Source organism: Dromiciops gliroides, chromosome X, assembly GCF_019393635.1.
Source record: "Dromiciops gliroides isolate mDroGli1 chromosome X, mDroGli1.pri, whole genome shotgun sequence".
Taxonomy (NCBI): domain Eukaryota; kingdom Metazoa; phylum Chordata; class Mammalia; order Microbiotheria; family Microbiotheriidae; genus Dromiciops; species Dromiciops gliroides.
The window spans coordinates 64723702-64747160 of NC_057867.1; the positions used below are offsets into that span (position 1 = coordinate 64723702).

Below are 23459 nucleotides of genomic sequence, written 5' to 3' on the forward strand. Positions count from 1 at the left end.
CCAACTCCAGGCTGCATCCACCACAAGGCATGCTTGGGCCGTTGTCAGATCTCTGTAGTCTCCGAGGGTACTGAGAACTAGAACCTCTGGAATAGTTGATTGTCATCCCAATCTCTATGGGGCACAGTACTAATGGTCTTCATGCTAGGATCTAGCAGAAAAGAAAAGTCCCTGGCAGTCTTGGCAATTGCCACAGCCTAGGCTTCATACTTGGCCCTGACTTTACCTCTCTGGGCCTCAGTTTTCCCATATTTAATGCTATGGGGTCAGGCAGGATGATCTTTGAAGGTTCTCCTAGGTCTAACATTCAAAGAGCCTGGAGGAAGAGGAAGGAGATTTTTCTAGGTGCATTGTATTCGTGGCAGTCTGTGGAACTAGCTTCAGATCCTATTTTGCTCTTATGTGTGTGTGAGACCTCAGACAAGCCAACTGATCTCTCTGGGCCTCATTTTTCTCATCTCTAGAATAAGGAGGTTGGATTAACTGATCTCAAAGGTCCCTTCTATGGGGCAGCTAGATGGCGCAGTGGATAGAGCACCAGCCCTGGATTCAGGAGGACCCGAGTTCAAATCCGGCCTCAGACACTTAACACTTACTAGCTGTATGACCCTGGGCAAGTCACTTAACCCCAATTGCCCCGCAAAAAAAAAAAAAAGGTCCCTTCTAGCTGAGCGCACTCTCTTCAATCCCATGATTTTCCATGAGGTTTCTCTGAAGGCTCAGCTCCTGAAGGCTTTTTTGTAGTGGTTAGTGTTCTCTCCCTCCTCCTCCAATTATCAGGTATGTACTAAGCTGCTTCCCCCTCCTCCCAGCAGAACATAAGCCCCTTGAGGACAAGAACTGTTTTCATTTTTTCGGTACTTTGATTAAGTTAGTTTTCTGAGCACGCTCTGCTGCTCAAAGCTTCTGGGGTCATTGGTGGTGGGCTTTGTCCCCATCTGATTACCCACAGATGTAGAGAAGGAGCCACTGCTGCCTGGTAGAGCTCTCTCCAGGAGTGGTGGGATTTGAGGCACTGAACCAAGCTCTGCCACTGGCTGCAACAACGGTCAATGTCTTGTTTCCCCAGAACCATCTGCTGTATAGCTCTGACTTGTGAATACTCGACCACAATATGATGCCTTTCGGGAAAAACCCCAAAGGTAAGTCCCTTGGCTCCTGCCTCACTGGTCCCCATCCCTTTCTTTCAGGCCCCTGCCCCTCTTCTTTGCTCTCTGAGCACTTCTCAGCTGAGAGGATTGGACTGTAAATGCCATGCCAGCTGCCTGAGCTAGATGCCATTGCTCTGGTTGAGAAGCTGGTGAATGTCCCCACCATTTACTAGCACACATTGAGGTGGTCTGTGGGACTCCACGCCCTGTAAGCCTATGCTTCAAGTCGGCCACCTCCCTGGCTGAGGAAGGGATCATCCCAGTCTGGTGATGGGACATGAAGCCTGGGGACTGCAGATTCTTTGCTTTTCTTCTTAAGGCTGCCTACCCCACACCGGGAAGCCTTCCCCTGGCTCCAGCAGGCTTCTCGTCTCCCCTCCAAGGCATGGCACTATCGGGCAGCCTCTATCCTCACCCATTCCATGACATGAGCTCACCTTGGGGTCTTCTCGGTGCAGCTGCCTATTTCATTCATACCCTGGAATTCCATCATCTACACCACCACCATCATCATCCTTGTCTGCCTTAGATAATAGGCTCCCTCAATGCCAAGGACCATGTCTCCTTCCCTCCCAAGCTCTGTGCATAGCTCAGGACTTCTAGCGACAGAGGGGATGCTGGCACTGAAACTTTGCCAGTGACTCATTGTGCAGACTTGGCTAGAACTCTGGTCCACTCTGGATGCCATTTTTTTCTCTAGCTACAAGATGGCACTAGGTGGGAAGACTCTTTGGGCTGCAGTTACTCTCTAGAATGGAGATGAGCAAAACTTTGCCTCCATTTGTGTCCCTGAAGTAGACAGTGGACATGTCTGTCACAGATAAAGACTGAACTTGGGTGTAATCAAGAAGCAGGAAAGAAGACCTTAGTCTTCAGATGTAACCATTTGTTTGAGCAAAGATCACCTTGGTGTCCTATACTCATTTGTGACCATCAGTGCGCAGGATTGATACTTAAAAGGACCAAGTGCAGGTCAATTGTACGATGATACATTTACCATCCAGAATCACTGAATATTGTCCTCCCATGCTGATGATGCCCCAGGCATAGGACCATACTTAGCTAACACAGATGAATAGGAATCTCCAAACAAATGGGCTCATCAGCTTTGCCTATCAAGGGACATTCATCCAGTTCATCCTTACCCATGACATGGTGCCTTCTCCCCTCTGCTCCTAATTCCACTTTCCTTTGTACTTTCTTTCTAGGACATTCTCAATCTGGAGAAGATGATCGGAAAAATGTCATCAAACAAATGAAAGTCCGAGCCAACATCAAAAGTGACAAGAGCTGGATTCACAAACCAGATGATACACAAGGCCAGACCATGTGAGTACTCTAGAGAAACATCTGGGTGTGACTCTGGAAAGCTGCCTACTGGAACCCAATAGTTCTCTGTCTGAATGAAGTGGGGAAGGAATAGAAAAGGGCAGGGAAGGAAAGGGGGCCTGATAAAGATGGTAAGAGAGGACCAACTTGGTCAAGAGCCAGGCCCTAAATAGCATGCCAGTGTCAAGCCCAAGGCATCATGTGTGTATGTGTGGGGGGGAGGGAGGAGATTACAGAGCTTTAGGTGTGATTGCAACTGACTCCTTGTGCCCCTTATCCCTGGCTGTCCTTGAATACCCCTTTCCCCTGTCATAGTGGTAGCTAGAGACATTTTCTCTGAGTTTCAGGTGGTCGACCTAGCTAGCTTCCTGATTCTACTTAATGGGATTGGAACTGTCAGATATCTTAAGTCACTTCCCATATTCTTTGTCACTCATTCACCCCTTAGCTAGAATGAGGAAGGAAGAGCTGCTATCAATGTGGCCCAAAGGCCACCAGGTGTATGAAGCAGAAGCAATTAGTGAAAGAAGGGGCAATTGGGGAGAGAGTATACTGGCTGGCTGGGGTAGAACTGGCTGGGGTAGATTTGGGCCAGTAGCGTGGGCTAGGGACATGGGATAAAGGGAGATATGCTTTCTCCTTCTGGGAAATAGCCCTGAGGGGGACACTATTGCCTAGGACCCTCAGCCAAGTTATACCTCTTTTCCCCCAGAGAGTTACCTCCCAGCGGGGAGCACTATTCAATGGCACCTCCACTCATAACGACCCGGAAGGACAGGTATGATGAAGGAACCTTTCCAAACTCCTTTGCTTGTTCTCCACTGAGGCAGGAACATAGCCCACCAAGTAGAGGGGGGCCTTCTCATCTAGCCTAGCACTTCTCACCACACCACATTTCCCCTGAAATGCAGGGGATAAGTAGGTTTTTGAGAGTCATATGGATGGCCAGTGGGTCCGATGCTACAAGAGAAGTGGCGAGAATTTCCATGACATTCAGCACATTTCTATGCATTGCAGGAGATTTGCTAGAACATAGGTAATTCCTTCCTGCCATTGTTAGACCCAGAATAAAGGGCTTGATCAATCAATGATCATGGACAGTGGAGGATATTCCATGCTAGGGAGAGGATTTTCTTGGTTAGTCCATGTCTGCTGCCCTAACTTTGAAAAGGAGGTGGGCTGTGTAAAGAGGAAATAGGACATGCCAGAAGACTTGGAGTAAAGAATTGGCTCTACCATTTAGTAGCTGTGGGATCTTGGGCAAGTCACTCTCTTTACTTTGGGCCTCACTTTTCCTCTTCTGTGTAATCGGAGGTTTCTATACTCAGATGCTTGAGCACTGTCAACTGACTGACTTATATATCCTAAGGATTCTTGGACCTTGCCATCTGCCCTGCTAATGGACCTGTCAGAGTTCTAGGCCTGTCTTTGTCCCCTGAGGCCGAGCCCTCTTTTGTGCATTGTTTCCCCAACTGGAATGTGAGCTCCCTGAGAACAGAAATTGTCTTGCTTTTTATTTTTGTTTCTCCAGCAGTTAGCATAGTACATAGTAAGCACTTAATAAATGCTTTCTCATTCATTCATTCATTCATTCATTCATTCATGCCCTGCTCTCTATATATCAAATGAGGGGGTAGGTAAAAGTGCTTTGAAAACTGTAGGGACCCCCATCCATACACACTCCAGCCTCTTGGTGGCGCACAAGGTGCATGCCAGTTACAAATTGGGGGTAAGGATGCTGTCCTGCAAGGCATCCTGACAGTGATGTCTTCCAAGTGCTTACCAACTAGGGGCAGTGGCTATATGTCCTGAGAGCCTCCTGACATATGGATGCTATGTTGTGACTTTCCTTCAAGTTGGGCTGGCCGACACTCGGAGCTAGATGATGGACCCCATGCTGAGTATCTCTAATTCAGGGTGTCATAGATGTGGGAACTGGACAAAACCATAATAGTCCACCCAGCCCCTTTATTTTCAAAGGGTCAGAAAACTAGGGGTGGAAGGGACCTCGGAGACCACGTAGTCCAAACCCGTTCTCCTCTGGGTGAGGAAAAGGAGGAGGGAGAGGGAGAGGGACTTGTCCAAGGTAATACAGGTTGTTGTTGGAATCCAGGTCCCCTACTCTAGAACCAGAACTCTTTCTACTGAGGGGAGCCCAGGCCCAGAGAGGGGAATGGACTTGTCCAAGGGTGTGCAGCACCAGTGGTAAATTGGCCAGGGGGACGGGGGGGGGAACCCCCTCTGGCTTCAAGTCCAGAGTTAGAAAGGACAGCCCAAGACGTAAAAAGAAGCAAAAAAAATGACCTCCATCGTGTTGGTTGGATCTTCTGTGGAAGATTAGAGGCAGAGCATGAATGAGAATCACACCATTGGGGTGAAGCTCAAATAGAAACCTGTATCAGGATCCCCTTCGGGCCACGTACTGACTTGGAAAACCATGTGGTAACCTTCCCTATGGTATACTATAGTTTTCTTTCTTTTGTGAAACATTTCCCAATTACATTTTGTTTGTTTGTTTGTTTGTTCCAATTACATTTTAATCTAGTTCTCAGTCTGGGACAGTGTGATGGGCCTCATTAGCCAGAGGGCAGCCTGCTTGACACCTCTGGTCTACACTGACAAAGGAAATATCCATGTGAAAGAAAGCACTACAACATTGGAGTTAAATAGGGGCAGCTCAGTGGATTGGGAACCTGGGTTCCAATCCACATTGTTACTTGGGAGCTATGTGACCCTGAGCAAGTCACTTCTCTTGAAGCAGCTGGTGGCCCAATGGATAGAGGACTGGGCCTGGAACCAGGGAATCTTGACTTCAAATATGACCTCAGACATTTAACTAATTGCATGACCCTGGGCAAGTCATTTAACTTCCCCTTGCCCCAGTTTTTTCAACTGCAAAATGGGATAATAACGTGTAGGATCAAATGAGCTGTTTGTTTAAAAACAAAGTTCCTTAGCTCAGTGCCTGGCATGTAGTAAGCACCGTAGAAATGCTTCTTCCTTGCCCTTCTCTGAACCTCAGTTTCCTTGTCTTTAAAATGAAGGAGTTGGGGAAGCTAGGTGGCGTAGTGGATAGAGCACTGGCCCTGGGGTCAGGAGGACCTGAGTTCAAATCTGAGCTCAGACACTTAACACTTACTAGCTGTGTGACCTTGGGCAAGTCACTTAACCCCAATTGCCTCACCAAAAAAACAAACAAACAAACAAACAAATCAAATGGAGTTGGACTAGATGAGGTCCCTGCTACCTCTCATTCTCTAATCCTTTGACATCAGTATGACTGCAGTACGATCCAGGCTCACAAAATGGTATCCCTGGAAAAGACGAAGGGAGCCAGGCTCAGCAACAAACAAAAAAGAACGAGAAAGGAGCTAGTATGGGAAATGAACTGTTAGGGACAGTTTGCCTTTGTTTAGCAACCCCCTTGCTGTTACAGCAGAAGAAGCCGAGGCACAGAGTGGACTAGTGATTGATTTGCCCAAGGCCTTCCAGGTGGCCTGATCTTCTGACTCCCAGGCGGACATCCATCGCTTTCCTTTCTCAGGGAGGCAGGGTCACTGTCATAATAAGCAGTGCTCCAACAAAGCTGGTTGGGCTGCGGTAGGCTATGGGACAGGGCCTGCATGCTTGCTCGGGATGCCTTGGTGGCTCTCCTCCTTTGGGACCTTTAACCGTCCTAGCTGTTGGAACTGACAGCTCCTGACTTTTTTTTTCTCCCTGTGCAGGCCTCCAGCTCCCAAGCCTTCATCGGGCTACATTATCAGGTGGGTGTTAACAGGCAGGGGAGCCAAAGACAGTAGGGGAATGGTGGGGCTCTGGGTGCTTGCCAAGGCCAGTGATGGACTCTAGCCTAGAGACTGGTAGTGTACTTAGGGAGATCATGCCTAATCTCCCGCGTGGGATTTTTAAGCAAAGGAAATGGTGGGGTCAGATTTGCGGTAACTGACCCCAAGGAGGTGGATTTGGTAGCACTCACCACCTGGCTGGAGGCCTTGTCTTTGGTAAGCCCATTTCAGAATGGTTGGCCTGAGAGGGCCTCAGGAGGCTCCCCCAAGGCCTAGAAAGGCGACTTCTAATAAATTCAGAGTTGGGAGCAAGGTTACTGGTCAGGAAAGACTATGCTGCAAGCTGGGTCCTCAGCAGACACCTTCCAGGGTAGTGAGTCCCTGGAGTGGGGGAGAGTCCTTCTGTAGGTAAAACCCCTGAGATGGAGGGATCCCAGATGGACCTAGCATCCCCCTAGGGTACAGCGTGACAGCCAGGGGGCCATGCTATTGGTTCTGGCTAGGCAAGATGGCATGCCATAGCATGCAGTGAGCTTGGTCAAACTCGAAGAGACCCCCACGCTAGAATCCTGCTTACCAGCCTCTCTGGCAAACCTGGCCCAGCCCACCTCTAGGATCATGTCAGCTGTGCTCCCCTTCAACCACCTGCTCTAAGTCACTTTAGGCACTAATGAGGTGTCTCCTCCTTGGCTTCATACAGGGGCGTGTTCACCAAGCCCATTGACAGCACACCTCTGCCGCAGACTCACTGCCCGGTGACTTTTGAAACCCCGAAAAGGTTGGTCAGGTGGGAGGCACTAGAAGAAGCTTCATCAAGGGGTGCTCCCAGTTCAGCCAGCAACTGTTAAGTGTGGAGTGGGGGGGGGGGGGCAGGGGAGCAACCAACAGCTCCTCAGGTGGAGGTGGCCAGTGCTGAACCATGGCCAGTCTTTACAGATGAATTGAGGTGATGCTGGATTACTTGTCTTTTAGGAATCCACCAGCCAACTTGCCTTTTCACCCCCTGCCCTCCACACATGGAGGCTTGTGATAGATTTGAAGGCACTGTGAGACCCAGAAAACTACGGCTGGGTATCTCTCATCACATCAGTGGGAGCAGCAGATTAGTCCTCCTTCTGGTCAGGACTGATCCAGCCAGAGGGAAAACAGTGCCAGGGTGGGGGTGGCGTCACTGGCTATTGCTGTGAGGAGCTCAATGGATTGGTTAATCAACAAGCATTTATTAGGCACCTACTGCATGCCAGGCACCATGCTAGATGTTGGAGCTGTTTTGGCCCCTTGGCCCCAGCATCCTCTTCTGAGTGTTTTTATAGGTTCCTGTTTTAATTGGCTCCTCACAGCATCCCTAAAATAATTATGCCTATAATAACAGCTTATATGTAGCCCAGGATTCCCAAAGGGCTTCACATAGGAACTTCACAGAGAAGGTAGATACTACTCCCTTTTCTAGTCCTGATGGCTCCCCCCCCCACAACATATACAAATAACTTATTTGATGGATTCCTGGGTTGCTGGGGCCCATCTGGTTCCCCCTGGTGCTGAGCCTGTCCCAACATAGCTAAGGCTGGTCCTCAGAAAGCAGGCTGCTTCATATCTCCATTGCTCTGGCCCAGTGAGGGATATATGAAGCATATCAGTGGAGCCGCAAGCAGAATAGTTCACATTGCTATAGTACAAAGTGCTACCCTCAAATGGGTCTGGCTAGAGAGCCATCTCATACTTAGTCTTCAACAAAGAGCTTTAAATATGCATTCCACCAGCCTGCACCCCACCCCCTGGGCTCAGGAGAACCCAAGACCTCCATCCACAAAAGGCTGAGCTGAGGGCCTGGTTAGTACTCTCCTCCACGGGCATGGCTCAGTCTGAAAGGAGAGAATAAATAGGGAGAGACTGCCTCCGATCCATCTATGGATCTGATCAACCAAACATTCAGATGTTTGGGACCCTGGACAGCTCCACAGGCCTGCCTTTGCTTGGCTTTTCCAGATCTACAGTTCCAGGCAAACCTGTCACTGCCAGCCTGTCCCGGCCCTCGGCCTCTGGCTACAAAATGCCTGCTGATGACTGCAGCAAGAAGATGTGAGTGTGCTTCAGGATTGGCCCTCTTTTCTTTTTCTTGTGTGCCAGGGCTAGAAGGTACCCTAGAGGTCACGACTTGGTATACAGTACAATGAACAGAGGATTCGGGGTCAGAGGACTAGGTTCTAATTCTGTTTCTGCCACGCACTTAGATGTGTGTCTTTAGGCAAGTCACTTGCCCACTATGGGACTGTTTCTTCATCTGTAAAGGAGGGATGATAATAATTGTCCCATGGGCATGGAATTTTGCTGATATTTGTACTGCACTTTATTATTACTTGGGCAGTTAGCTGGGCCTGGAGTCAGTAAGACCTGAGTTTCAAATTGACCTCAGACACTGGTTGTATGACCCTGGGCAAGTCACTTAACTGCTGGCTGCCTTAGTTTCCTCATCTGCAAAATGGATATAACAATAGCACCTACCCCTCAGGATGGTTGTGCAGCTCTAATAAGGTCATAGTTGTAAAGCACCCTGCAGGCCTTAAAGTAGCAACATAGGGGCAGCTAGGTGGTGCAGTGGATAGAGCGCCAGCCCTGGAGTCAGGAGCACCTGAGTTCAAATCCGGCCTCAGACACTTGACACTTACTAGCTGTGTGACCCTGGGCTTAACCCTCTTTGCCTCCCCCCCAAAAGTGGCTATATAAATGCTCATTATTATTATTAATTAGTTCAATCATCTCATTAACTGGCCCATCAAGGTTGAAGCAACATGACTTTTTTTTGAGAGAGTTGCAGAACTCACAGTAAAACTGTATAAAGCCTTCGTATTCCCTCTTGGGCCTCGCTGCTTCTTCAATTTCAACTAAAGTTACCAAAGGGCCTTGGAAGTTCCTCCCTCTCCTAAGGACTCATGATGAAAAATGCTCTCTACGTCCAGATAGAGAAGTGATGGACTCAGTGGAGACTGAACCTCACTGGACGTTGATTTTTTTTGGTCTTTCTTTTTGGAAAGTGGCGAATGTAGAAATGTGTTTGACATGCCTTTAGATGTGTTTTCAAAGGTTCTTTCCAGCTTTGCAGCTTGAAGAATCTATGGCATAAATAGGAGAAAGACTGGTTTTTTTTTGGGGGGGGGGGACAGTAAAAAGCCCAGCCAGGTTGGAGTCAAGAGGACAAGCCACTTTTTGTCTTAGTTTCTTCCTCCATAAAGTAAGATGGGGGCGGCTAGGTGGCGCAGTGGATAGAGCACTGGCTCTGGATTCAGGAGGACCCGAGTTCAAATCCAGTCTCAGACACTTGACACTTACTAGCTGTGTGACCTTGGGCAAGTCACTTAACCCTCATTGCCCCACAAAGAAAATAATAAGATGGGACTGGACTACCTATGTGAGGTCCCTTGCAGTCAGCTATGTGTTGCAGTGGATAAAATGCTGAGCCAAGAGTCAGGAAAACCTGAGTTCCAATCCGACTTCAGACACTTACTAGCTGTGTGACCCTGGGCAGATCACCTGACCTCTGTCTGCCTTAGTTTCCTCATCTGTAAAAAGAGTATAATAATAGTACCTCCCTCACAAGGTTGTTGTGAGTATCAAATGAGCTAAGAATTGTAAAACCGAACACCTGGCACATAGTAAGCATTTTATAAATGTTAGCGATCATCATCACCATTGTTTATGATCAGTTTATTAGTAGGTCAAATAAATTTGTCTCGCTAAGGTGAGGTATAGTTTATAGAAGGCCTTGAATACCAGGCAGAACACTTTGAAACCCAGAGAGTGGACTGCCAGCCAAAACAGTGCCCAACTGTATCACACACAGTCCCATGGATGGGGATGACAGGGCCTTAGCTTTCCCTGTTACTGCACAGCAAAGAAGGTCCCATGACTGGAAGGAAAGGTCGGAGGAGGCCAGAGGGGGGCCTCTCTCACTTTTACTTCCTCTCTGCAGCAGTCCAGGAAATTCTACCTTGGTACTATTGGGTTGATATCATACCTCATAGCGCTCCCTCTTGGGATGGGCAGATGGTACAGTGGATGTGGATACTGGGGGTGACACCTGAGAAGCCCAGCTTCACATCACAGTTCTCCTGCCTATTTGCCTTGTGACCTTGGGCAAGTCACCCTTGCTGGGCCTCCCCTTGCTCTTCTGTAAAACTAGAGGGACTGGCTGGTATGCCAAACCCCCTCAGGATTCAGCTTCCATCATTGCTTGCTGTCTTCTGAATGGTGCACCTCTGGTTAGCTACAAGGCCTACCTGACTTAACTGAGAGGGCTGAAATTCTTATGACCTCCTTGATCTGATCTCCTACCCACATCCATATACTTGATGGAAAGTGAATTAGAAGAAGGCCCTGCTTTATTATGCTGGAGGGAGCCATTGTAGGGAATCCCAAGTGTCAAGTCTGGAAGATGCCCAGGAGTTGCCAGCTGGCATTGGGAGAGAGTGTTCACTCACTAAGACTACCCTATGCTAACAAAATCACAGAAACTTAGATTTAGGGCTCAGAAATCTTCTAGTCTGACCCCTTCCATTGTAGAGATGAGGAAATGGGTTTGGGGAGCAATTGGCCAAGGTAAAAGGAAGGAAGGAAATTTAAGCCCAGATCCTCTGACTCCAGATCTGGGGAGGTTCCCCCCACATACCCATTGTATTGTTAGTGTGTAAACATGATAGAGATGATGGAAAGGGAAGATCTGGCCAAGGGGGTCCTCTAGATGGGCTCTCTCGTTCTCCCTTCTCATTTCCCACTCCCCTAAACAGTTGCCCGGCTAATGAGGCTGATTTTATTCCAACATTAATGTGGAATAATGAGGTAACTCAGTGTGGTGGAAAAGAATTCCTGGATCAGGAGTCCAAAGTCCTTAGCTTTGTTGGTTAGGGGTCAGTCACCTCGCCTCTCTAAGCTTCAATTTCCTTCGCTGTAACAACCCATCATACTCCCCACCTGGCAAGGTGATGGTTGGAAGGGCGGAGGTGACCCTTAAAGGCCTATCTGAACTCCAGTTGTGGGGATGGCCCCCAGTTTCCAGGCATTTTTCTCCCTCAGGAAGAATTGAACTCTTGGCAAATTACAGTAGTGAGGGGCCCCTTCTCCCTGCTTGCCTGATTGAAATGGGTGGGTTGGCATGGAGTAGGCAGAGTATCAGGACCTCCTGCTCTTTCATCCAAGCCACCCTGTACCCTAAGCCAGAAGCCAGGTGGGCAGGATGGCAGACCCTGCCATGTGGAGTGTATGGGGGAAAGGCCTCTTCTCGGGCTCACCCTCATCACTCTTTGCCCTTCTAGACCTGAAGCTTCTAGCACTGTGCCTCAGAGATCTGCCACCTGGGAGCGCTCTTATGTGATATCTGCTGCCAAGAAGAACTCAGCGTGAGTGCATGGCCTGGGGAGATGAGGAGGTGGACAGCCTACACCTTGGCCTGGAGTGGGGAGGGAGAGGAGAGGAAAGGGACCAGGGGGTGGAGACTGGGAGGTAGGACAGGGGTGGGTTAAAGGGTGCAAGGTTATAAAGCATTTGAATCTGATCTGGGGGCAACAAGGACCGTGGCAGTCTTGTGTCACACGCTCCATTTTGTAATCTGACAGGTCAGCACCTACGGTATCGTCTTTGGGTCCCCCTTCGAGGAGTTCCACTCAGGACTTATCACCTCCCGTTATGGCTAAGAGGTAAGGCTCTATCCAGGAGGGTTCTAGCCCTTCTCTCGCTGGGCTAAGCAGAAGGATGCCTCTACACTCTCTTCCCCTGACAGTGGGATGGGCCAGGACGGGAGAAGGGCTTGGGCTCTGCTGGAGCACAGAGGGCCCTGGAGGGCAGGAGCTGCTGTTTGAGTAGTTTCACTGGGCACTGCCAGCCTGGGAAAGACTCAGGAGGCAGGCATAGACCCCTTATACTGAACAGGCTAAGCCTGTGGAGCTAGAAGTCCCAAACAGATCTGGGTTCCCTGCACTTGGTCCATGGAAAAGGGTGTGCCCTAGGCTCCCCTGCCCATGAAAAAAGTAGGGGTGCTGCATCTTTTGACCAAAGAGTGACAGGCACTTAAAGGAAAAGAATCGTCAACCATTTTGCCTTCTCAGAAAAGATCTTTTTCTCGTGGGGAGGCAGCGTGTTGTGGCCTTGGAGGCAGGAGGCTCTGGTCACTCTTTGGGATCCTTCCCTCTGAGCCTTGGTTTCCTTATCTTTAAAATGGAGCTCATAGGAGCACCTACCTTATGGGGAATAAGCACATGGTAAGGATATCATAAATTCTTACTGATTGATGGAAGGATGTCTGTCAAGGGCTCTGCAAAGCCTTAAAGGCAATGAACTCTAGCTTTGGGGCCTGCTGCACCAAAGAGGCAAGCCTCTTGTGTTGGGAGAGCAGAGCCCCCCGCCGACAGCAGTCCTGAACCTGCTGGGTGGAAGAGGACTCCCTTTAGCTGTAGCCCTCTCCCTTTTGGCCCCTGGGACTGAATCACCTACGCCTCAGTTCCTAGAGGAACAGGGAGATGTCCAGCATAGCATGGGTGCTCTGAACAGCCTTTTCCCCATCTAAGGGAAGTATCCCCCGAAGGAAGAGGGTGCCTTGTGAGAGCCCAGAATGGGACGTGAGGCTACTTCTGGGTTGGCCTTCTGCTTTCAAAGAGTCAGTGCGGGAGGTGTCTGGCATCTTACTGAGAATCTTTGTGTTCCTGCTGCCTCGAAGGGTTGAAATCATGGAGGATGAAGTCCCTCCTGAGAGGAGTCAGAGCCTGCTGCCATCTCTGGGGAGACAGCTGTACAGCTTCACCAGGTAGTTGTTTCCCCTTTGTTTCCCTAAGAGCAATGGGCTTAAGAGGGCTCTCCTTCCATCTTTTAGTGAGGCAGCAGCCTCAGCTCTCCACCCCCAAGAGTAGAGCATGTTTGGGGAGGGGGCAAGGCTTCAGGAGACCTCCAACACTCAGAGCCTTCTGGCTGACATCTCCTATGCACTAACTCATTTTCGTGCATCTGTCATCTAGTTCGTGAGAGGTATCGTGACCTGGTGGATAGAGAGCAGGCCTTGGAGTCTGAAAATCCTGGGCTCAAGGCCCACCCTGGCCTGCCATGTTCTGGCTGCCCCTGCTCGAGGCCCATCTCTTCTTAGTGGGCAAGGAGAAGTTGTAAAGGAGGCATAGGGGCAGCTAGGTAGAGTAGTGGATAAAGTGCTGGCCCTGGATTCAGGAGGACCTGAGTTCAAATCCAGTCTCAGACACTTGACACTTACTAGCTGTGTGACCCTAGGCAAGTCACTTAACCCTCATTGCCCCACAAAAAAAGAAAAAAAGAAAAGAAAAAAGTCTGTAAGGAGGCACAGGCGCCCTCCTATACCTATGCAATCAGAAGGCTGGGGGGCAGGGAGGAAATGTGCCGTATCTGGCCCATCCCCTCATTTGGCATATGAGGACACTGAAACCCAGAGAGGTTAGGTGCCTTGCTCAGGGTCACACAACTAGTAAGCACCAAAGCCCTGGATTTGCCCCTAGCTCGTCTATCTCCAAGCCCAGCCTCCTCGTTTGAGAACTTGGACTCTCCATTTCTCCTCTCCCCTGCTGGAGTGTAAGATCTGAGAGCAGACGGGCCTCCTCTTCCATCTCCATACCTCCCCCACCCAGAGAAGAGACCTTACTAAATGGTTCTTGAATCTTCCAGCCTCTCCCGCAGCTTTGCTACTATTGGGTTAAATTTGTTAGATGCTTTTCAAAAATCTGTCCCCAATAGAGGTTTATGGTTCATGCATTTCTCTTTTTTGTTCTTTGTACATTGAAATGTTGGTGTTTGCTAAATTCACAACAAAAAAGAAAAACTGAAATTAAAAATAATTTTCAAAAAGCTCTTCCCCTAAAAAAATTTAATAAAGCTCTTCCCCTCTCCCCTGGCCCTTCCTTGCAGAACTGTCTCCAGCTCCCTAGAAGGCTTTCTTTGTCTCTTCCCCTTCCAGCCCTCTAAGCCCTCCTGTCCACCTTCCAGTGCTTTAGGGGCCAGCCAGGCTCTCCTAACAGCCCCAGCTCCAGCAGCATATGCATGTTGTGGCCTTGTTTAGGGTATCTGATTCCTCTCTCTCTCTCTCTCTCTCTCTCTCTCTCTCTCTCTCTCTCTCTCTCTCTCTCTCTCTCTTTCTTTTTCTCTCTTTCTCTTTCTCTCCTAGTCCTGATTCGAGCAGAGAGAGAGCAGGCTGCTCAGCTTGGTCTGGAAGTGTGTCCAGGACTCTCTATTCAGCTCCCAGAATTCAAGAGACCAGGTAAAGGCACTGTTCTGTTTCTCTGCATCCAAAATGTCCGTAGTCCCTTCTTCCCCCTCCCACAGTGGTTGTAGGGATCAAAGAAGACCTAGCAGGTCCAGTACAATGTGGCCATACGTGCAGTCCTTATTGTCCTCAGGGTCACCAGCTGTTCATTATCATTTGAGAGCAGGACATGGTATCATGGTTGTGCTCCTGCCTCCGGGACTTCCTGTCCCCTCCTCCTCCACATCTTGGCCTCTGCCCTCTCTGATTGATGCCCATGGCTACTCTGAGTTCTCATTATTCCTTCCTGTGTGCCTTGCGGGTTCTGCCAAGGTGGGAGGTTGAAGGATCAAACTGTACCTTCTTGTCCTGAACCCTTTTAACCTGAGCCAGGTACTTGGGCTCCAGAGGCTTGACCTCCAGGAGCTCAGCCCCAGCCCTTCTCTGATTTGCTCAGGCAAGAGGTCAGCTCCAGGCTCCCTTAACTCGAGGCTCCAATTTCCAGGCTGGCCTTAGCTCCCATTAAGGCTGGGCTTCTCTGGCCAAGCTAGCCATGCTCCATCATATCAGATGTTGTCCATGATGAGCCTGACCTAGGGGACCCACCTACCCTGCCAATACTAGGCCATTTGTGTCTTCCTGCAGTGGTCTCCCTTCTGCTGTGATGGAGCTAGTCTCAACCCCTCCAGGAGCCCACCTGGTGCTGCTGAAAGCTGCCCATTGGCAGGCAGCTGCCATCTTCTATCGGAGGAGCTGCTTGTTCCCAAGGGGCCCCTGGTCTGTCAAAAGGGAGAGGCTGTGGTTTCAGGGTTAGCTCCACTGGCCATGAAATCCATTTAACGATGGGCAGTGGGACTGTAACCAGCTTAGGGGAGGGGGACTGCTGTTCATTTGCACAGTGAGTGGCCCTGCAAGGACAGTCATTCTAATAGAAGTAGAACACCCTTGCTGGGGGCACAGGCTGCCATTCCCACAGCTCTCTCCTAAGGCTCTGGCTAGCTGATAGCATGCCCTCCAGGGTGGCAGAGGAAAGGTGAGACTGCACACACCTATTCTGGGGAAGCTGTAACACCAGAGATCCTCTAATCGCGTCTGAGGGGACTGGGCCAGAACCTCCCATTGATCCCCTTTGGAGATAGGCAGTCAGGCCTATCACTGCATCATTGCCACCTCAGCCTACCTCTGGGTAACAAGCACAATTGCAGCACACAAGGTGTCTGGGAGGAGTGGGAGAAGGGCAGAGCCAGAAGCATGACTGCCCCTTTGCCTTCCCACTGAGGAAGTACAACCCAGACACTTACTTACAAAGGGGCAGAAGCCTGGGGTCCCCACCTAGCTGCTTCCCCCCATACAACAGGCTTACTAGGGTCAGTTACTATTACCACACCTAGAAAATGGCCGACTTACATCTCCCAGCAATAGCAGTCACTCTCCCTTCCCCTTTCATTCTCTAGCTGTGTGCTGTCTCCACACACTTAAAACAGCCATCCCTTTCTATATGGTGTGCTTCTTCTTTTCCCTTCACTGCTTTAGCTCTTCTGGGTGCCCCTACTAACCATGATGACATCTCCCAACCCCGCTTGTACACGCATATACCCTTATGTACTCACAGTCTCATATGTTGTCCTAACAGCCCCCCCATCTACCCACATCCATATACAGACATGCTCCTTTGCCTTCACCCACCCTCACATACAAAAAAAGAAAAAAACCAAGAAGGGAAACAAGATGGGAGAGACCCACAAAGGGGTAATAGTGGTGAGGGGAGCTTAGCCAGGCCTGCTGGCCCCCTGGTAGGTTCATCTTTAGTGCAGAGGCTGGCCCCTCAGCATGATAGGCAGAGAGACTTAATTTCCTGAGCTCCCCCGCTAAGGATCAGGCTCTGGGGAAATGACTCAGATATGGCTGATGTGGTCCAGAAAGCCAATTTATTCATTTCCAAAAATAAGTGTAATTGCCAAGCAGACCAAGATGTTCTTGTCGGGTGGCCAACCTGTTCTCACCCCAGCAGGGAAGCCACATTAAAACGTGGCTGCTACGTGACAAGGAAAGAATCAGAGTGGAGGGAGCTGGGTGGGCTCAATAGATGTTTTCATCGAGCTGTGGTCGCCTGATAAGTCCCAGCAGCTACTGTCGAGCTGTTGCCATAGAGACAGAATACTGTCTCTAGACTCAGATAGTACTAGGTAGAACTAGCTGAGCCGGAGGCAGACCGACATTATATGATAGAGTAAAAAACTGAGCCCCAGAGAAGGGAGATGGCTGTTTAAGATCACACAGCTAGTTGGGGGCAAGCCAGGGCTAGAATCATGTTTCCTGCCTCCCAATTCAATGCCTGTGTTGCCTCTGTCTTGAGAAGGGCTCATTCTTCCCCTCTACCTGCCTTTTTTTTTTTTTTAGTGAGGCAATTGGGGTTAAGTGACTTGCCCAGGGTCACACATCTAGTAAGTGTTAAGTGTCTGAGGCCGGATTAGAACTCAGGTACTCCTGACTCCAGGGCTGATACTCTATCCACTGTGCCACCTAGCTGCCCCTACCTGCCTATTTCTAAGGTTTAGGCCATCATGGTAGTGATTCTGAAAAGGAGGATCTCAGAATTCTACGGGCCCTTTGAAGTGATTTAGTCTAGCTTCCTAATGCAGAAGTCTCTTCTACCACATCCTTGAGAAGTGGTCATTCAGCCTCGGTTAGAATAATCCCAGGAATGGGCACATCACTATTCTATAAACATCTTGCACATATAAACAGTGAAGGGTTCTAAGGGCCAAGCAACCTTGCCCCATGTTGAGCTGACATTCACTCCCCTCGAATTTCCACCAGTTAATTCATTGTAATTGTGCCTTCCTGAGGCCAAATGGAAAGTTGGAAGAGAACCTTCATGTCCTTCCCAGGTTTTCCCTACTCCAAGTTAAACACACCCTCTAACCCTTCAACAAGGTCTCCTATGACAGGGCTTCTGGGTCCCGCCCTATCCTTGCTAACCTCCTCTGGAGGTCCTCCATCTCTCCAGGGTCCCTTTGAAAATGTGACAGGGACCCAGGCTAGAGAGGGGACAAAAGGCCCCCCATTCCAAATGAGCCACATATAGTTAGAAAGAACCTAGAAAAAACTGCTCATCTGCGATCAGATATCAGGCAGGTGCATTCTTTCTCTAGCTGCCATATTCTTCTCCCGCCCAAGTCCTGAGAATCTTCACCACCAGGAAAACACAGGGAATCCTCATTGTAGGGATGCTTCCAAATGCCGCCTCCAGGCGGCCCGCTCTCAGAAACTGTATGGGGAGTTGAGTCATTGACATGTGTTTAGGGGAAAACAGTGCTGACTGTTCTCCAGAAGGATGAGGCCTCTTGAGAGTTCCCCCAGTCTCCCTGACGAGTACAGATGCTGTACATCTCTGGCCCTACGCGGTAGTTACACTAATGTGTTTGACCTCTTAGTCTCACCATTACTGCTCTTTCATTAGAAAGGTATCTTCTGGCAAAGATCTGCCTCTCAAATGTTTGCCACATTTGTTTATTTCTTCTCTAATGATCACCAATGTTAATGAGGGGCTATGATTCACTTTACAAAAATTTGACTAATGTACAAATCTCCACAACAAATTGATTATGTGGAAGTGTAAAGTGTGCCTTAAAAGATCATAATTAGGGGCAACTAGATGGCGCAGTGGATAGAGCACCGGCCCTGGAGTCAGGAGTACCTGAGTTCAAATCCGGCCTCAGACACTTAACACTTACTAGCTGTATGACCCTGGGCAAGTCACTTAACCCCAATTGCCTCACTAAAAAAAAAAAAAAAAGATCATAATTATCATTTTTTTGGGGGGGGGTCAGGGCAATGAGGGTTAAATGACTTGCCCAGGATCACACAGCTAGTAAGTGTCAAGTGTCTGAGGTCAGATTTGAACTCAGGTCCTTCTGAATCCAGGGCCAGTGCTTTATCCACTGAGCCACCTAGCTGCCCCCATCATCATTATCCTTAAAAAAAAGACAGAACTACAGTGTGAGAATAAACAGGAATGACTCTCACTTAAGAATTTACAAAGCCCTTTCCTCAAAACAACCCCAGGAGGTTTTTATTTTAGATATTCTTATCCCCATTTTACAGATGAGGAAACTGAGGCTCAGGGGCAGCTAGGTGGTGCAGTGGATAAAGCACCGGCCCTGGATTCAGGAGGACCTGAGTTCAAATCCAGCCTCAGACACTTGACACTCACTAGCTGTGTGAGCCTGGGCAAGTCACTTATATACCCTCATTGCCCTGGAAAACAAAACAAAACAAAAAAGAAAGAAAGAAAGAAACTGAGGCTCAGAGTAGGGAAGTGACTTGTTCAAGGTCATGGAGTTAATCCAGGTCACACCATGATTTGAACCCAGGTTCTTCTGACTGCAGACCTAGCATTCACTTTACTGAGGAGCAGTTTTCCCAGGGAAAGAAATAGAGAAGCAACTGGATTTTCTACTGACTTACATAGCAGTTCTGACTTCTCTCCATTCTTTTGATCAGAGCAACCATTTGGGGCCACACTTGAAAAGAAACATTCATTAAAAGCTAGTGTGGAGGGGCAGCTAGGTGGCACAGTGGATAGAGCACCGGCCCTGGAGTCAAGAGTACCTGAGTTCAAATCCGGCCTCAGACACTTAACACTTACTAGCTGTGTGACCCTGGGCAAGTCATTTAACCCCAATTGCCTCACCAAAAAAAAAAAAAAAAAAAAAAAAAGCTAGTGTGGAGAAAAGACAGTTGATTCACCAAGGCTATGTTGGACATGGGGTGGGTGTGGAGCAAGTCAAGAAGAACCAAGAATTCTGGGATCAGAGACGAAGAGAGCTAAAAAAGACCATGGAGATCCTCTAGTCCGACCCCCTCTTTTGACAGAGGAGGAAATGGGCTCTAGGGTGATGAAGCAACTTTCCCAAGGCTACACAAGTGATAAAAGAACCACAAGCAGGAATATTAATGTAGGTCTTCTGACTCCAGACTCATGCTTTTCCCCCTGTACCAGGTTTTCATCTAGCCCCAAAGCAAAAGAGTGGGAAGACATGTGGGTTCAATGGAAAGAGCATTGGATTTAGATGCCAAAGACCTGAGTATGAACCCTAGCTCTCACTCTTACTTCCTGTATGATCCTGGGCAAGTCTCTGCATCTCCGAGACCTTTGTGATCTCTGAGGTCCCTCCCAGTTCTGAATCTATGTCCTGTGGTCCTCAGTGATTCATAATTTGTGGTAGAATGAAGGGGGATCAAATCACTTTCTTTTTCCTTCCTTAGTGGGAAGAGAGAAGAAAGTCACACTCTGCCAGGCCATGACCCCAAACTGGAATCCACTCTTCTTGAGGTTTCCCCAGAGGCCAATCGGAAGAGGTAAAATGGTGGTCATTGGGCAGAGGATATGAGCTGGCAATCATAAAGCAACCAGAGAGCCCATCGCAGACTCATCTAGGTCCCCTAATGTGCATCCTGCATTTCTGCCATTTTGCTGCTAACCATTGCCCCTTCCTTCCTTGCTTCTTGGATACACGTGTGTGTGTGTGTGTGTGTGTGTGTGTGTGTGTGTGTGTGTGTGTGTGTGTAGGAATGGGGAGAGCTTTATTGGGAAAAGAGACCGTTAAACCCATCCAAGTCCTACTGTGTGCTTCCCTGATGGTCCCTCTATCCCAAGGGTGGTGAGAGAGGTCTAGCAACAAAGAATTCTGTTCTTTTAGCAGTGCTGCTTCCTCCTGGGAGATTCTCAATGAAGTTGTCACTTTCAAGTACATTAATCATTTTTTTCCTAGAAGGCAATTGAGATGGACTTGGTTTCCAAGGTTCTACTCTCAGCTCTGCCACTCACTTGCTATGTGACCTTGGGCAAGTCACCTTTTCTGGGCCTCGGGTTTCTCCCAGCGTAAAATGGATGGGTGGGCCGTGGTGTTTTCTTTTTCTTTTTTTTGCGGGGCAATGAGGATTAAGTGACTTGCCCACAGTCACACAGCTAGTGAATGTCAAGTGTCTGAGGCCGGATTTGAACTCAGGTCCTCCTGAATCCAGGGCTGGTGCTTTATCCACTGTGCCACCTAGCTGCCCCAAGCCCTGGTGTTTTCTTACACGGTATCTATGCTCCTCTGATAAAGCAGACTGGTGTAGGAGGATCACTGAGACTTATTTGAAAAGATCTGTGGGAATCACATTGCAGGTATGGAATGGGATGGATGCTGCCAGATACTGTGTCCTCTGCTTTTGACACTTCAGTGGTGGTGTTTGTTACATGCCCAGGGCTGTGTGTGTGCATATATGTATATGTGTGTGTGTGTGTATGTTCCCACAAGGGGCAAGGTGGGGATGGGGGTTGGTGGGAGATTACTGGCACCTAAAAACCAAAGCTTTAAACAAATCTCCTTGGGGGAGGATGACTGCCCATGGGGTAGTAGCAGCCTCTTTCCTGAAAGATAGCAAATTGTCTCCTCTCCAGAGCATTTTCGAAATATAAGGAAAGAAACATTTCCAGCACCAGAGGGGACATTGTCAAAGAAGCAGAGGACAAAGAACGCTATACTGATGCCGACAGGTACTGAGGCCTAGGGGGAATCCTTTGATCCCTCTGGGTGATCCTGAATTCTTGCCCAGCTTCAGGGCTACTCTGCACCATGCCCCTCGCTCAGAGCCAGCCTATGGGCACTCGTGCTAAGGGACCTTACAGAAATGAATGAACCTGTCCACTGAGAGTCAGGTTTCAATGGCACGTGTGGGTTCATTGGAGAAATGAGTGTTCACCTTCGTGGTCTTCCCAGCTGGCTAAGCATCTGTGGCCCATCCATCACTCCAGGTGTTCTCTAAGGCCCTGCTCTGGTTCTTCTTCTTTCTCTGTCTCTTCTGTCTTACTTGGTAACGTCATAGATTCCTAAGAGTTTCATTATCATCTCAAAGTGGATGATTCTCTTTATCTAACCCTAACCTCTCTCCTGACCTCCAAGTCTTGTATCACCAACTGCCTATTAGATAGTTTCAGCAGGGTAGTCTGTAGGCCTCTCAAACTCAACCTATCCAAACGACAACTCATTACCTTTTCCCCCAACCCCTCCCCTCTTTCTAATGTCCCAGTCACCATCAGGGGCACCACAATCTTCCCTGTCACCCAGGCCTACAAGCTAGGTGTCACCTTCAACTGCACTCTCCCTCACCCCTCATGTCCAGTCAGTTGCCAAATCTTCCATTTCCACCTCCAGAGCATCTCTCACATCTCCCCTGCTGTCTATTCTCCTGGCCACCACCCTAATGAAGGATCTTATCTCTTGCCTGGACTGTTGCAGTCACCTCTTAACTGGTCTCCCTGCCTCAAATCTCTTCCTGATTCAATCTACCACATTGCAGTCAATGTGATTTTCTCAAAACACAGCTCTTTGTCCCTCCCCTACTCGAGACCTTCTACTGGCTCCCTATTGCTACTAGGAGCAAATATGAACTCTTTTTTGCATTCAAAGACGTTCACAATCTGACCACAACCTACCTTCTTGGCCTTATTACTCATTATTGCTCTTTACACACACCACAGTACATTCACACCAGCTTTCTTGCTGTTCCTAATCCGTGGCACTTGATTTCTTGTTTCCCTGTTTTTGTTGTTGTTGTTGTTTGTTTGTTTGTTTTTTGCACTGGCTGGCTGTCCCTCTTGCCTGGAATGCACTCTCTCCTTGCCATTACCTCTTAGAATCCTTAGTCTCCTCCAAGAGCATTTGGCTTAAATGCTACCTTCTATGGGAGGGCTTTCCTGTCATTCCCAGCTGCTGGTACCTTCCTCCCCACATTACCTAGCACCTATTTGGTATCTGTGGCCATGCTCTGTCTCCCCAGTAGAATGGAAACTGCTTGAAGGCCAGGATGATTTTGCTTTTGTCCTTGTCGCCCAGTGCCCAGCGCTTGGGGTGTAATGAATGCTGGGATGGTATCACTCTAGCCCATGACACCTGATGAAATCGCTGAACATTACAGAGCTGGCAAAGACCATCATTAGACATTATCTTGTCCAGCTCCCTCATTTGACAGATGGAGAAACCAGGGCCTGGAGCAGGGAAATGCCTTGCAATCAAATCATATTTCAGATTGCTCAATGATTGGCAACAATCCCATGACTTATTCTCCTAGAATCTCAGGACGTTATCCAGCTCATTCCTGACAATTCTCTCTATAGCCCTAACAAACTGTTTCCAACCTCTGCTTGAAGAGCCCTTCGCTTGGCCCACCAGCAAGGGGGAGCTCACTAGCTCCCCAGGCCATGCATTCCACTCTTGGTGAGCTCTAATTGCTAGCAATTTGTGTTTATATGGAGCCTAAAGCTGGCTTTGCAATTTCCACTTAGCAGGATGCTCTGTCCCTCTACTATGCTTGGATTTAGCTGAGCCAGAAATTTCAAACATGAATTGGAATGGCCCCCAATTTCCAGATTGGGAAACTGAGACACACATGAGTGCTGCCACAAGGAACTCAGTCTTGAACTTCTCATGCTTCATGTCTTAACGGTGGGTACTTGTGGTTAGGGGAGAGCAGATGCAGAATCCTGAGGCTTCTAATGGGTCTTTACCTCTGACAGGTCAAGTACCTGGTCCACTGACAGTAACCAAGGCTCCACTGGTTCACAAAATGATGTGGATGAAATAGAGGTTACCTCTAAGAAAGGGTAAGTCTGGCTTCAGAGCTCATCCTCTCCCCGGTGAGTGCTGGACTTTGTAGTAGCATTCCTAGCAGGGCAGACGGGGCAGATGAGGCCTGAGGAAGGTAGAGGACAGATCTAGCCCTAGGAGAACCCTGGGAGCACTTCACAAGGGCCTTGGACCAAAATCAGTAGAAAGCCCTTGGCCCTTCTGTCAGTCTGCTTGGCTCCCGAGGCCTAAGTGGATGCTGCCCACAGAACCCAGACAGCCTGGTTCTTCAGAATGGGCCTCAGCATTCCTTCAGCTGACCCCGAGTCCTGCCGAA

The 23459-nt window shown here is 48.9% G+C and overlaps 1 protein-coding gene across 1 annotated transcript in view; it reads left to right on the plus strand.

Moving 5' to 3' along the window:
- Positions 1–1114: 1114 nt before the first annotated feature.
- Positions 1115–23459, plus strand: part of ZNF185 (zinc finger protein 185 with LIM domain) — a 43667-nt gene continuing 21322 nt past the window's right edge. The window contains exons 1-10 of the mRNA XM_043974669.1: positions 1115–1142; positions 2360–2480; positions 3193–3258; positions 6206–6244; positions 6966–7043; positions 8252–8344; positions 12969–13055; positions 19779–19871; positions 20959–21054; positions 23074–23160. Coding sequence (XP_043830604.1) covers positions 1115–1142; positions 2360–2480; positions 3193–3258; positions 6206–6244; positions 6966–7043; positions 8252–8344; positions 12969–13055; positions 19779–19871; positions 20959–21054; positions 23074–23160 — 788 coding nt within the window. The remainder of the gene's footprint in view (positions 1143–2359; positions 2481–3192; positions 3259–6205; positions 6245–6965; positions 7044–8251; positions 8345–12968; positions 13056–19778; positions 19872–20958; positions 21055–23073; positions 23161–23459) is intronic.